This window comes from Desmodus rotundus, chromosome 8 (assembly GCF_022682495.2).
Source record: "Desmodus rotundus isolate HL8 chromosome 8, HLdesRot8A.1, whole genome shotgun sequence".
In the NCBI taxonomy this organism is placed as follows: Eukaryota; Metazoa; Chordata; class Mammalia; order Chiroptera; family Phyllostomidae; genus Desmodus; species Desmodus rotundus.
The window spans coordinates 14,485,935-14,500,098 of NC_071394.1; the positions used below are offsets into that span (position 1 = coordinate 14,485,935).

Consider the following 14,164-nt stretch of genomic DNA (forward strand, 5'->3'; position numbering starts at 1 on the left):
TGAAAGAACTCCATGTGCACAACTATAATAGAACAACAATCAATCAATCAATCATTCAATCAATCAATCAATAAATATTTCCTCAAGGCATGGAGGAAAATCACTTACTGTAACAAGTTGTTTCTTCAGGGAAAGAAAGAAAAGAAAGAAATTGTGGTCCAAGTGGAGTGACCGAGGACTAAGAGGGCGGGAGACCCAGTGGGAAAGGTACAAGGGGCTGGGTAATGCAGGGCCCTGCTGGCCCATGTGAGAGCTGTGCTGTGCGCATGCTCTAGGTATGGAAGGAAGCCATTAGGAAGATTGAAGCAGAAGACTCTTGGGATCCAGCCTCTACATTTTCAATGAGGTCTCGGGGGTCAAGGCAGCAAGGGCAGCAGGGCTAGAGGACTGGGTGGGTTCGAGCAACATTTAGAGTGCAGAGCTTACTGGATCTGGCAATAGATGGGCGGGACATGAATCATGGAGAGACTGATGTCACAGATGACTATTGAGTTTCTGTGTGAGTAACTGGAGGAGACTGGAGGAAAGGGGACTGTATTTTTCATAAGAAAACCAAGGTTCAGGTTTGAACATGCTAAGGTTAGGATATGTGTGGTGCATGGAAATTGGGACGTGGAGTGGCAGTTTCGCTTCTGTCTGAACAACCTTGTGAGTGAGGACTTTCTAGGGTGGAATTAAAATGGGAGGGTCCCTGGCAGGTTGGTCCTATCAGAAGTGAGGGGAATGGGTGGCACCTGTGAAGGAGGGCGTGGTGAGTGGGAAGAGGGCTCCTTAGCTCACAGTTCAGGGAAGCCTTCTCTCACCTCTCCGGTGTAAAGTATTCACTAGCCTGGTGGAGAGAAAAGGAAACCCTGACCTGGGTGTGGAGCTGAGTAAAGGGAAGAATTCTTTAGAGTCACGGAAGTTGGTTGAGGGGGAGAGTGATGAGAAAGGGGAAGAATGAGGATGTTATCAGCGAGGTGGAGTCCTCAATGAGATGGGAGGGGGCTTACAGTCCTGGCTTTAAATCCTCTGAGGCCAAAGGGAAGGAAATAAGGACAGGAGTTCAATGGTGAAGGGCTGAGGACACAGGAAGGTGAGATCATTTCCTACTAGAAACCTCAAAACACACATGTCCTGTGTATGCGTGTGCACACTCACAACCCACACACCCCTAATGGTTCACGGGGGTCGCCTGGGTAGAATATATGGTTCCTGTCACATTCACTGTTATTTCTTTGGTAATACTGGGTACATAGGAGAAGCTTGGTAAGGGTTTATTGAATAACTACATGTGCCCAGAAAATGGGCTTTGTATTTTAGTTGTGGGGCTGCCCATGTTAGAGGATGTGGAGAGTAAGGTAGGAAAAATCAGAAGCCACAGACTTGGCCCCCTCGCACCTTCCACTCTGCTCTTTTTTGTCATCCATGTAGCAGTTGTAACTCTGTTTTAAAAATCACCAGTTTGGTTTTTTTTGTCTTTTATCTGCTTATTCTATTGGATTGTGAGTTCTTTGAGGGTAACATCTCCCATATGTCCTGCATGTATGTTTCCAGAATCATGGGATGACTTATAAGTGCTCAATAAATATTTGTTGAGGGAGCACAAGAGGGTGGGTTTGCATGAGTGCTGGAAGAACGGGCGATTCAGAAGGGGGCAGAAGGAGCGCTTTCCAGGGGGAGGCAGAGACAGCAGCTAAACTGCAGGGGGCGGTGAGTGCTCGTGGGGGAGGCCCTAACCAAGTTGCCCGATTCCCATTCTCACGAGCAGTGTGGTGACTCTGACTTGCTGAAGGTCAAACAACGTGGAACTCATGGTTTCTGGATTGGCACTCCTTCCTCACCAAGTCCTTTCTCGTCCCCAGACCACCTCCTACCTCACCAAAGCCCTGTTTCTACCCACTGAGGCCAGATGCAGTATTGTCTGCCCTGGACACCGTCTTCGTATGATTTGCCTTCTGAGTTATGTTTTTCTTTTCCTCTTGCCTAGCTCTCCACTGCGGTTTGAATCCACGGGCTATTGATCACCGTGCCCGTGCTGAAGGTATTAAACTGCAAATTGAAGGTGAAGGTGTTGAGTCCCAATCCATTAAAAACAAAAACTTCCAGAAGGTGCTTGACCAAAAAGGAACCCCCAAGCGACTGCAGGCAGAAGCTGAGACGGCTAAGGTAGGTAATACTCCGATGCATTTGGGAGAATCCGAAGCTGCCGCTTTGATATTTCGTGGTCCGGCCACAGAGAAGAACTGACGGTGCTTTCACCGATTACCATTGTCTCTTTAGCTTAACGAACACTGCTTCTTGATTGTAGGTGATAATAAATGAGGACATCGACTGCCTCCCCTTTGGGGTGAAATCGAAACCCATTTGCGGTCAGTCTCATAGCGTGAGGTTCTGAGTATGGTCCAGAGTGGGCTAGAGTGAAGAATGCCTTGAACTTAAAGCTGAAAGATTTGTTTGCCAGGCTCACATTTATCACTGTTTGATGTCGGACAAGTCATGTGACTTTCCAAGCCTCAGATTTCTTATCTATCGAGTGTGTATCATAAAAGCCACCTCCCTCATCGGGATGAAATAATACAGTGCATCTGGGAGTGTTTTGTAAAAGGCCCAGTTGGCTGCATGAGTACTGAGGGGGTTTTGCTGACAAACACTGTAAATAGTGATAACAACTGACACTTTCTTAAATATATCCATGTATTCCGGGTACTTTTGAAGGACTCTTGATGTCCTGGCTTATTGTGTGTGTCTCTGCAACAGTTTTGTGAAGTAGACGATAGTAAATAGGACCCTGATTAAGAAGAGACGCAGTTGTTCTAGTTCACTGTTTACTTTGTCCTTTTAGTCTTTAGCCTGAATGTGGGTGCAGAACGCACACCGGTCAGCTGGGAGTTGGAGGGTAAGTGGTACGTCAGTAAAACTTTTTAAAAAGCTTTTCCGTCAGGAAACTGGCACTATGTGGGTTTTTGGCAGAAATAAGTGGAGAAGCTCATGTTGCGGGCACAGTGTTGAAGATATGCCTATGAGTTCCCCTGAGAAATGGAGAGAACTAGTCATTATGCAGTATTTGGTTTCTCCCTTGCGCATTCTCTGCAAAGGAATTTCCTCTCAAATATTTGAGTAAAGATATGTGTGGCTTGGAAAGCAAATGTTGCCATCACCCAAGAAAAACCTTAAGTACAGACAAGCCTCGAAGATATTTTCCATTAGGTCTGACCATTGTAATAAAGCAAATCATAACCTTTTTACTGGTGGAAGATCTTGCCTTCAATTTGTTTTAAAAAATGTGTAAAGTGCAATAAAACAATAAAATGAGTAAAATGAGATACGCCTGGAGAGACTTTGCAGTAACCACTCCCCCCTCAAAAAAAAAATCTTCCCAAATCAAATGTGATGTTTTTGTTTTATCTGCAGTTTTGAAAGTTTTGAATAATTAACATTGTTGCTTCTCTTTCTTAGTGTGGAGGATTAAAAATGGATGACATTACGTGTCTGTGTGTGCGTGTGCTCGCAGCAGTAGGGAGTGGGCAGTGCTTATCAAGGAAGTGGTTGCCGATATTCTGCACTAGATTTTTTCCCTAAGAGAAATTGTGCCTAGTAGGAAATTGGTTGATGATCGTTGAAGTTTGGTTTGTGAGCTGAGCTGGAAATAAGTGACCCCTATTTTGACATCTAAACATCATCAATCTCTGATTCCACACAGGCATCTTGAAAGAGTGAGGGGGGAAAAAGGTCTTAGTCTTCTTTGGGAAGACAGTTGGAGTACACTCTTTTAAAAATGATGTTTAAAACTGGAGAAAAATCAAGCAAATTATTATTTTTCTGATTTTAATTCAGATGTAAACGTTTCCCTATCATCTCCTTTATTTGCAAAACAGATCGGTATTATAAAAAATGTGATTCAAATCTGATGTCATTTGATTATTTCTGAGTTATTGAGAATAGGAGATACTGTATTAAACCTGAACTTCCAGGTGGGTAGCACTTGCCTTTGCCTCTCGGCCACTTTCTGTTTGGTTTGCCGCACACCTACTTCACCCAGAGTGTAGTCTGTGACGAACATTTTCCTCAGGAACAGACCCCATCCTGGAAGCCAGATTCATTTCAGCTCGTCCAGATCATCGACAACGAAACCCCCAAACAGATGGGGTCGCCAGGGGATTCTGAGTATTTTCCCATCGACATCATATTTGGGAGTGAACAGACTAGAAGCTGAAAAGCTTAGACAAACTGCTGCCTGAGTCAGACTCTCATGGAGCACTGGATGGCAGCAGTGGGCGCTGTGGGGACCGAATGGGAAGTAGGTAGCCTGGGGTCCTTCCTGCAGACCTGCTTGGTCACATCCCCCGAGGTTTCTGAACCACAGGCAGGGCGGACTGGTTTTACGCGTGGGCAGACACATGTACGTTTTCTCTTCGGTTGCATTTAGGGGGTTATTGGAGTCGTGAGTCATCATCTTCTTTTTTCTTGGGTAAATAATTGAATCTCTGGTAACTTGAGATACTCTGAACTTACCTTAAAAAAATACAAACCCTCCAGCTAGGGATGCATGTATTTAAAGCCAGCCAGTGATGGAAGCTGGTGCAGCTTTTATGAAAGACAGTCTGCTAGTAGTTGTCAGTATTTTAAATGTGTGTAATTTTTGAGCCACAGTTTTCTCTAGGAACTTGTCTTAAGGAAATAATCATCCAGATGTGCAGAGACGGCTGCAGGATGGCGGTCCCTCTAGCACTGTTTATGGTATGAGAGCACTGGAAACAGCCTAAATGCCATTCGTAGGGTCCTGGCTAAAGAAACAGTGTGCATTCGTGCAATGGAAAGGACTTTTTTCTTTACAAGGTGAAGGACACCTATGTGTATCTTTCCTAGTCCCTTTGAGCTTCTGTAACAAAATACTTTGACGGGGTGGCTTGTAAGCTGTAAAAATTTATTTCTCACAATAGTGGAGGTTGGGAAGTTCAAGACCAAGGTGCTGCCTGACTCAGCGTCTGATGAGGCCCCACTTCCTGGTTAATAGATGGCTATTGTCTCACTGTGTCCTCACATGGTGGAAAGGGACATGGAGTTCTTGGGGGTCTCTTTTGTAAGGGCACAAATCCCATTCGTGAGGGCTCCACCCTCATTACCTAAGCACCTACCAAAAGTTCCGCCTCCTAATACCATCACATTGGTGGTTGGGTTTCCACATGAATTTTAGAGGAACACAGACATTCAGTCTATAATAGTGTGTGTGGGGGAAAATGAGTGTGATGATGTTTCAAAGTAGGGAGGGGAAGAGAAGGTCAGGTTACTGCACAGCATGTCTAGCATGTTCCCATCTCTGTAGAAATGCCTTTCACTGAATAAGGTCGTCACTAAGTCCACAATTTGAGCAGCCCTTGATATATGGAGTTGAGATTATGGAGAAAACTTTCTCCACTTCAGTTTTGTTTGATTTCGTTTTTAAAGTATGCCTTCTTGTATTTATTTTAAAGCCTTTTACAGATTGCCCTGTTAACTTTAGTAGCTCAACTGTGACTCTGGTGAGTCATGTTCTGCCTTTTAGGGTGCTGTACTTCCTTCCATGGCTTCCAATTCTTGCTGGTAAATTATTTGCCAAGGGAGAGTTATCTTGGGGACTGTGTGTGGTCATGGAAGCCATTTGATGAAGTGGGTTTTCCCCTCCCTCCCCCCACCCTCTCTCTGTCTCTCTTTCTTTCTTTCTGTTCTTTTCTTTTCTTCTTCCTGCTGATGAAGTGAGCACTGATGAGGTGTTTTGTGCTTATCTCGTCCTGAGTCTTTTGGGATATAACACCTTTGGCCAGGTGTTACATTATGTTTCAACTTGGCATTCTGGCTACTGACTGACTTAGCAAACCAAGTCCTCTCATTTGCACTTCCCCGGTTGTGGGCTTCACCCAGGGAACCTGCTTCTAGCTCCCTGTCATGCCTGTGGGCTCTGACACTGAGTGTGGCCATGTTGGGCTTTGAAGCCACTCAGTCCCTCCACATGTCAGCTGTTCCAGCTCTCTCTCCACCAGGCACAGTGAGCTTGTGCCTCCTCCCTGCCATCATTCCCTGATACCTAGACACTTCTCTTCCTTGATTTTAAGCTTGGTGTTATATAAGTTTAAAATTTTATTTTCTAGGATCTTTAACTTTCTAGAGCCTCAGGGTGAGTTTGTAGCATGAGCTTCATCTATCATCTTGATCTTGAAATTTGTATTTCTTTCATATAAAAAAATATATCAACTCTCTCTGCCTATACAGGGTGGGGCACAAGTACATTTACAGTTGTTTGTATGGAAAATAACACAATAATTAAATAATAATAATACAAGTAAACTCTGTTTTGCATACTTGCAACTGTAAACATACTTATGCCCCACCCTATGTTTCCGTTCTCAGAAAAATCCTCTTTGCTTCTCTCTTAGAATGTAATTTTGGGACCCTTGGCCCCAATTCTTCAAAAGACTAGAACCCTAATTCCAGCAGGAGGTTGTCTGGGCTACAAGTTGCCTCCAGCTCTTACAGACCAAAGGCAAAGCAATGGAGAAGGAAGCCCACTTTTAAGCTTTATTATTGGGCAGCATTCAGTCTAGCTGAAAAAATAAAACCGATCCAGTTGAAATGTTGATCTGAAAAAGATATTTATCAATGTAAGTCCTAAAAGCCTATGAGCACTCGGGAATCCAGAAAGTGCGTGTGCCATTCTACAAGTTCAAGAGGTAAAATTATGGTAATGTAGCTTTACAGGTAGGTACACGGCAAGAGGGGTGGGAGGTATAGCACCTTCATCTCATGGGAGGCAGAGAAGTTATGAAGCTGCACTTTTTTTTTGCCCCCTCACCCATGCAGGGACACACACAACTGCACCAGGGGAGAGCCAACGTAGGAATGAGTCTCCCTGAAGCAGAGGAGGCACAGCCTCCGTTCCCCACCACTCTCTTTCTATCATTGTACTCACGGAGGCCTAAGGCCAACTCACAGCTCCTGAAGACCAGCTGTAGTTCCATGTAGCAGTTTCCAAAGAAACAGCCCACGGCAGACAGGTCCTTCCTGGTTGGGCCCAGGCCTGAGGTTAATTAACCCTTTCCTCACAGGGCCGTAGGGATAGGGCTTCTCGAGAGGGCACTCCAGTGGCGGTGGAACTTGACATGGGTTGTGGAATACAGGTGAAATTCAAATACACAGCAGTAAGAATGGAAGGTGCCCTTAGCAATGAAGTCTAAGTGCCCTGAGCCAAGGTGTATCAGCGGACGTCCTCGGGTGTCTCCTCAGAGTCAAGGTTTGTGTTATGGAAACAGGTTGAAATAGTGCATTAGGGTCAAGTTGTACGGGATGTGAAAATGAGAACGAGGAGCATGGATTTCTACCTGCACTGTCCAGCATGGTAGCTAATAGCTATATGTGGCTTTTTAATTTTATTGAAATAGAATAAAATGAAAAAGGAATATCTTTGGTCATCAGTTGCCACTTGTGTCTAGGGGCTACCGTTTCAGATGGCAGTGACATAGAACATCACAGAAAGTTCTGGGCAGTGCTGCTCTGATCTGTGGGAAGCTACTGAAGTTCTCTGGTATAGGAGCAAGATGAAAAAGGGAAGATGGTGTTGTGCTAACATTCTCTCCGACCCTTGTCCTTGGGCCTTGGAGGACATGTGCTTCAGTCACAAGAAAAATGTCAAAGTAAGAGTCTGCTTTGAGGGTGCCATTTCTAAATGCTCTAGTGGTTGGAATTTGAGTTTCCATGGCAACCTGGAGGGTGGAGTTAAGATCAGCCTATCAGCAGGAGGTATCCTGGCTGGTCCCCATCTTGGAATCCTGGGATGTCTCCTTACACGTGGCCTAAAGACAGTATTGGGAAATTAAATCTCGACTTCTAGATTTGATTTTCTAGGTGATCACAAGAAAACTTACCCTTTCTTTGTTTTTAATCTGTAAAAGAAAGGTTTCATAAGGTTAAAAGCCTTTTTGTTTTCTTCCTTGCACACAATTCCAGAGCCCGTAATATGGTGAGTCAGAGTGATAAGCAAGAGCCTGGGTGGCTTTTGCGTGTCCCTTGTACGTGAGTGACTGCCCCACACCTTTCATTTATCAAACTTGTATGTATCCCCATTTTGCAGCCAAGAAAAGGAAGAATTTAAATGACTTGCTTCGGTTCTGGCCACCAACCAGAGGAAGGTGGATGTGAAAATGGAGTCGGAGTCTAATGGCTCTAAATCCAGGGTTTTTTGTTTCTTTTTTAATTCCCTTAACAGTAAATGTACAAATGATTTATTTATTTGAAAAGAAAATGTAATCTGTTCTACTGAAAATCTGGCCAGCGAGGCAAAGGAAGAGGTTAGAACGCTGCGTGTAGTCTTTCTTCCTCAGAGAGAAACACAGAAATCTTGATTGCTGTGTTATATAATGGCAAAGCAATGCCAGCATCTAACACAGTGAATGATTGTCTGCATTTGGCTTTGGGATGCATCATGCGAATCTTTGGCAGCAGATAGCCTTTGCTCATTAGGCTAATATTAGATTTAGTGTGTATTCATTTGGCGCAGAGTTAAAGGAGCTGGCCTGGAACCTGGTGCTGGAGGCAGGAGGAGGAGCAGTGAGCCTGGTGCTGTGGATGAGCCACAGGTGGATAAAGGGGAGCTGACCGGAGGGCAGCTGGTACACGTTTGTGACAATGAGCAGGAAGCATTCATCTGGGATTTAAATGGAAGCTAAAAGAATTTTGCTTTGTTTAAAAGAGGAAAGCTGGATTGTACTTACCCTTGATCAAATTACATTGCTCAGCTGCCTCTGAGAAGGTCTGTGGCAATTTGGGGATAGAATGATCTAATTCTTGGCGATCTGTGTTGCTTGGCTCGGGGAGCAAGTGTCTCTCCAAAAAAAAAGCTGCCAACCCAATATACTGTCACCAATGATATGAAGGGACATAATGCACGAGAACCATAATGAACGCACACTTTGTTAAGAATTGTCAGAGGGCTCAGGACAAGTGAGACAAGACAGAATGACGTCATGCAATGTCAGTTCCAGGGCCCCAGTGCACACACTGGACACTTGGGAAGATCTCAGGAAAGCTACAGCAAACCTGTATTTGAAAAGGTAAGCACTTATTACTAAAGAGTTGAGCTCTGAAAAGTGTTGCAATAAATAGGGTGTTATCTGAGCCATAGTTTTGTGGTGGCATCAACAAAGAAAGGACCCTCAGGATTCTTCTGACCCAATTTACTTTGCAGATAAGGGAACTGAGACTAAGAGGAGATTAAATGGCTTCTCTAAGGGCTCTCTGAGGCCAGCAGTGCCCCGGGCTAACGCAAAGCATAGTTCTTCTGACCCACGGCCAGGGCCTCCTGCTCTGTGGTGCTGCCACACCCACACGAAACAACCGGAGCTGGGGGCCATTGGTCCGAGTTACTCCTCCTGGGTGCGAAGACTGCAGCATATGCCATTGGAGGGTACAGGCCGGAAGGAGGTGTTCGAGGCACTGGAGCCCCTCAGAGTGGGTCGATTATAGTTCAGTTACAATTTCATTAAGAGTTTTGACACAGCCAAGATAGGCCTCTGGAGAAAAGGGCACGTAGGCTCCAGGGACGGCTTGTCTGGTAGCACTCGGCCCAAATGCTTCTCCAGCCTGAAACTCCGAAGATCAATATGGAAACCTTCCAACCATGCGGCAGCAGTTAAAGAGCCATCACGCTCAGAATGGCTGGAGATGTTTCTGAATCGCGTGCATCTAGATAAAGACACATACATACCACTTATACCTGAGAAAGCAACAAATGTGACAGCAGTGTGCTTTTTCTGTAGCTGTGATGTGAAGACTCTCAGTCCTTGATGAGTGACATTGAAAAGGCCTAGAGGTATCTAAGAGCGCCGGTCAGCCCAGCCAAGTGAAGGGCTTGGGAAGCAGATAAAGCCAGAACCTCAAGGCAGAGTAAGGTCCTCAACCAAGGGTGGTAGAAGAAAGCGGAGTTTGGCCATAGCCAGAGGGCTGATGACTGTCCCTCGTGAGGGCATGGTAGTTAAACAAACACAAGGCATCTCCAAACATGCAGTGTACCCTCCCTGTCTCCATACATTCTAAAAGATCTTTATAAAATGTGTGTTATTTAGTATGGTTTTCATGTGTTTGCCTTGCTTTCCCCAATATCCTACATGGTACTTCCTGTTGAACTGTGACTACTTGGACTCTGTGACCATTTAGAACAGGGGCTTTGCAAAGATTTCCTGAGAAGAGGCAGATGGTAAATGGCTCTGCGTGGTGGGTGTGACTATTGCCATGTGACTTTGAGAAAGTGGATGCATTTCACCAAGGTAACGAGTGGTGAATCTGTGGTTTAGATGCTGTGCATGCCTTCGCTGCTCCATGTCACCTTGGCTGTGCCTCAGCTGATGGGGGGGATGCTGTGTACCCAGTGTTATGGAGAACTGTGGGAAGAGGTGTGGGTGGTGGTGGAAGGGGCACTTCAAATCATTGTAAAGGGACACCCTGCTTTCATATACAAATGTCCACAGCTGATGTCCTATTGGATATAAGTTGCTGAAAGTTTTTGATTGTAAAGGAAAAACAAAAACATGGTAATAAGTAATAAACCATTTGAAAATGTCCTGATATCACTCATCTATCAAGAAAGAGATTTAGTAATAATAATTGAATTTAGAAAAAGAATATTCTATCATGCAAAAAGTATGCAAGTGGTAACTCTTCTGTTTTGGTGGGATATTCATCAGCATATTGGGTCGGTTCATTCTACCCCGCACAGATTCTGGAACCCGGGAAAGTCTCACCTCCTCTGCCATCACAACGTGGGGCCTCCTCACAGGACCTCGTCAGTGACTCTTACCTGGCTTCCGAGCCACTCTTGCCCTCCTGTGATCCATCCTCCACACAACAGTCTTCAATCAGAGGATGCCACTCATCTGCTGAGCGTCCTGGATGGTTTTTTGTAGCACTTAAAGCAAAAACCCAGACTTGTTATCATGATTATTAACCTAAGATATCTGGGCCCTGTTTGCCTTCCAACCTGGCCTCATCCCAGGCTCTCCTCTCGCTGTCTGAGCTCCAGACATACTTGCCTTTTTGTTTCTTAAATGCACCAAGGTCATTCTTTCTTGAGAGCATTGGTACTTGACACCCCTTCTGCCCATAATGTTTTCCCTTCAATCATAGCATGGCTGGCTCCTGGTCATTTGGGTCCAAGTTCAAAAGTGCCTCTTCAGAGAGGCCTGACCACCCTCACTAAGTTAGTCCCCTGGACATGCTCTCTGACTTCGCAGAACTTCTTCCTCTCTGAAACCATTCTGTTTATTTTGTCTCCGCACTGGAATTTAAACTCCCTGAGAGCAGTTCTTGTCTGTCTTCTTCGCTGCTGTAACATCACTGCCTGCTACAGTGTCCAGCAGATAATGAAGAATACATTCTTGAATGAATGAATGAATGAATGAATGAAGTCAGTTGATGTGATACAGAAGTCCCTTGCCTCTGGGTCGTCTTCATTTTTGCTGCATGGTTAGTTATTTCATTATCTTCTGCTTCTCCACGAGTGAGCAGAGAGATCGATCTTGCTGGGCCCTATAATAGTTGACCATGTCAGGGGGATGCTGCTGTGGGTGGTGGGTGTGCAGGGGACATCGTCCACGGGGTGAGCAAGGGATCCTTCCACAGCCGCTCAACTACCCTGCATCCTCACAACATCTAGGCTGTCCCTAAGACTGGGCAAACGTTTGCAGTCTGTGTCAGACATTTCAAACTTCACTTAAAGAGTCTCCAGGGTCCAGATCAGAACCCATTGATCTCTCTGCTGCCTCCAGGCTTGGCCAAGATTTCAAATGGCAAGGTTCCTTCACCCCACCCTGAGCTGTCTTCTTGGTCCCCAGTGTAAGCATCAGCAGATTCCCATGATCACATGTCTCTTTGAAGTTAAAACTTGAAGAACATGGAAAGCAGCGACTTCTGCTTAAATGATTAGGAACCCTGATTTGTAAATCAAACCACCAGTTACCAAGCAACACCTGAGACATTATTTCCAGGACTCTATGAATCAGAAATAGTTTTCAAATCTTGCTTTCACACATAACCTTAGATATATACTATCGTAGCTTGGGATGCTATAGCAAAATACCATAAATGGGGTGGCTTCAACAACGAACATATAGTTCTCATAGTTCTGGAGACTGAGAAGTCCAAGGTCAAGGTGCCAGCCAGTTTGGTTCCCAGTAAGGGCCCTCTTCCTATAGATGGTCACCTTCTGGCTGCATCCTCATATAGTGGTGAGAGGGTGAGCGTTGGTCTCTCTTCCTCACCTAACGAGGACACTAATGATGTCATGGAGACCCCACCCTCACGACTTCATCTCACCCTAATTATCTCCCAAAGGCTCCAAATACCATCATGTTGGGGATTAGGCCTTCAACATATGAATTCGTGGGGGGCACACATAATCATAACATATGCCAAATGTGTTTTGGCCAAACGGCTGAGTGTTAAATCACTGTTAGTCATTCTGAAGTTCAAGATCCCCATCATCTACCGAATGTCTGGCCTACAGGAATACAGCTGTGACATTGAGTGCCTCTTTATTACAACCTAATTAAAAGTATACCAAGCAAATTTTTTTTAATGACATTATAGTTCAGTGGTAATCATTTCTCAGAGCTGTCAGTTCCTGTGGGTTTTATATTGTACATTTACCATGTTAAAAATATGCTCTCTTTCAACTGAGGTCATTGAAGGAGCAACAGATGTTTTTTGTCAAGCTCCACCACTACAGGGTCATGCTAATTGTGATATTCCACCCCCCCAAGTTATTAACCTTTCTTTCTCTCTAATAATAACTGACTAAAATGAAGACTTCAACTCTTGGACTTCCCATCTTGGCTCCAAAGCCACAATTCAGTTTTATTGAAACAGTCCCATAAATTAAAGGCTTGGGCTATACTTAAAGAAGACGCTTTTTAAAAATTCTCAAAATCAAGCTGAATTTTGTTGCTATCACTTGTGGTTTCCTTTTTTTTTTTTTTTTTTTTTTAAAGCAATGCTTTCACAATATTTATTATAAAACAGGATTCTCCATTCAGCCAGAATGATCTTGTTAGTGTGCGAGTCAGCTCATGTTGCTCCTCTGCCGAAACTCCTCTAATCACTCCCCACTTCCCTCAAATTAAAAGCCGAAGTCTTCCAATGCCCTGCCAGGTTCTGCATGGTCTGTCCCCCGGCAAGTCACTCGCGTCCTCCACCACAGTCTTGCATGCTCAGGCTGCTCCTGGATTAAACCAGGAATCTTCCCACCTCAGAGCCTTTGCACTGGCTGTTCCCTCTGCCCGCAGTTCCCTCTCCTCAGACTGTACCAGGTCTCCTTCAAATGTTTGCTCCACTGAGGAAGAGCAAGCATTCTGTGGGCTATTCTATTTAAATAATGTCTTCCCCAGTGCCTCTGAGCTCCTGGCTCATTTCTGTTATTTCTCATCCCCCACCCCTCCGGAAAAAACACTGACCACTTTCTAACAGTTTATCATTTCCTTTTTATGTTGTTTATTATTTTATGTCATCATCTACTAGAATATAAACTCTGCAAGGACAGGGACCTGTTTTGTTCAGTGATGTGTCCCTAAGACAAACCATGCCTGGTACCTTGTAGGGGCTCAACTCTTTGTTTCAATGAATTCGTGTAATAATCAGTATGCATTTAATTTTCACCTGGCCAATGGACTTACTATATAAAGCAAACCAGGAGAATTTCACTCTCTAAGTCACATCTAGCATGCTTTTCTTGGAAAGGAAATTTTTATACAGCAACATTTGTAAACTCAAAGGGCATCCCTCTGTGTTACTAACAGTTCTGTGATGATCAGGTAAGTAAATAATCTGTTTGCTCAGTCATTAATTGCATACAACTTCAAGGCTGCCAAAAATATGGCCAGAATGGCATTTAGCTACTTGGTTTGCCAAAAACTAGGGCTGAAGCCAAATCCTAATAGCACATTTTTGGCCAAATGCCATAACCAAAGCTGAACTTCAGTGCCTCCTTGTTCTTTATATAACTGCTCAGTTTAGTTCTAAATGTTCACATGTCTAACTTGCACATTGTGTAATCTGTTTTGGGGGAAGTCTGCTACTAACCTTTTTTCATGTTGTACTAAATAGACAACCGTTAACCCTGTACGGGTCTGGACCATAGTGACCTCGTAGAGGGGCTGACAACAGA

General features: G+C 44.5%; 1 protein-coding gene across 10 annotated transcripts in view; it reads left to right on the plus strand.

The window, feature by feature from the left end:
- SAMD12 (sterile alpha motif domain containing 12) overlaps positions 1–14,164 on the plus strand; it is a 316,862-nt gene that overhangs the window by 26,751 nt on the left and 275,947 nt on the right. For all 10 annotated transcript variants that reach the window (XM_045181701.3, XM_045181702.3, XM_053929275.2 and 7 more), the window contains one exon: positions 1,970–2,148. In XM_045181701.3, coding sequence (XP_045037636.2) covers positions 1,970–2,148 — 179 coding nt within the window. The remainder of the gene's footprint in view (positions 1–1,969; positions 2,149–14,164) is intronic.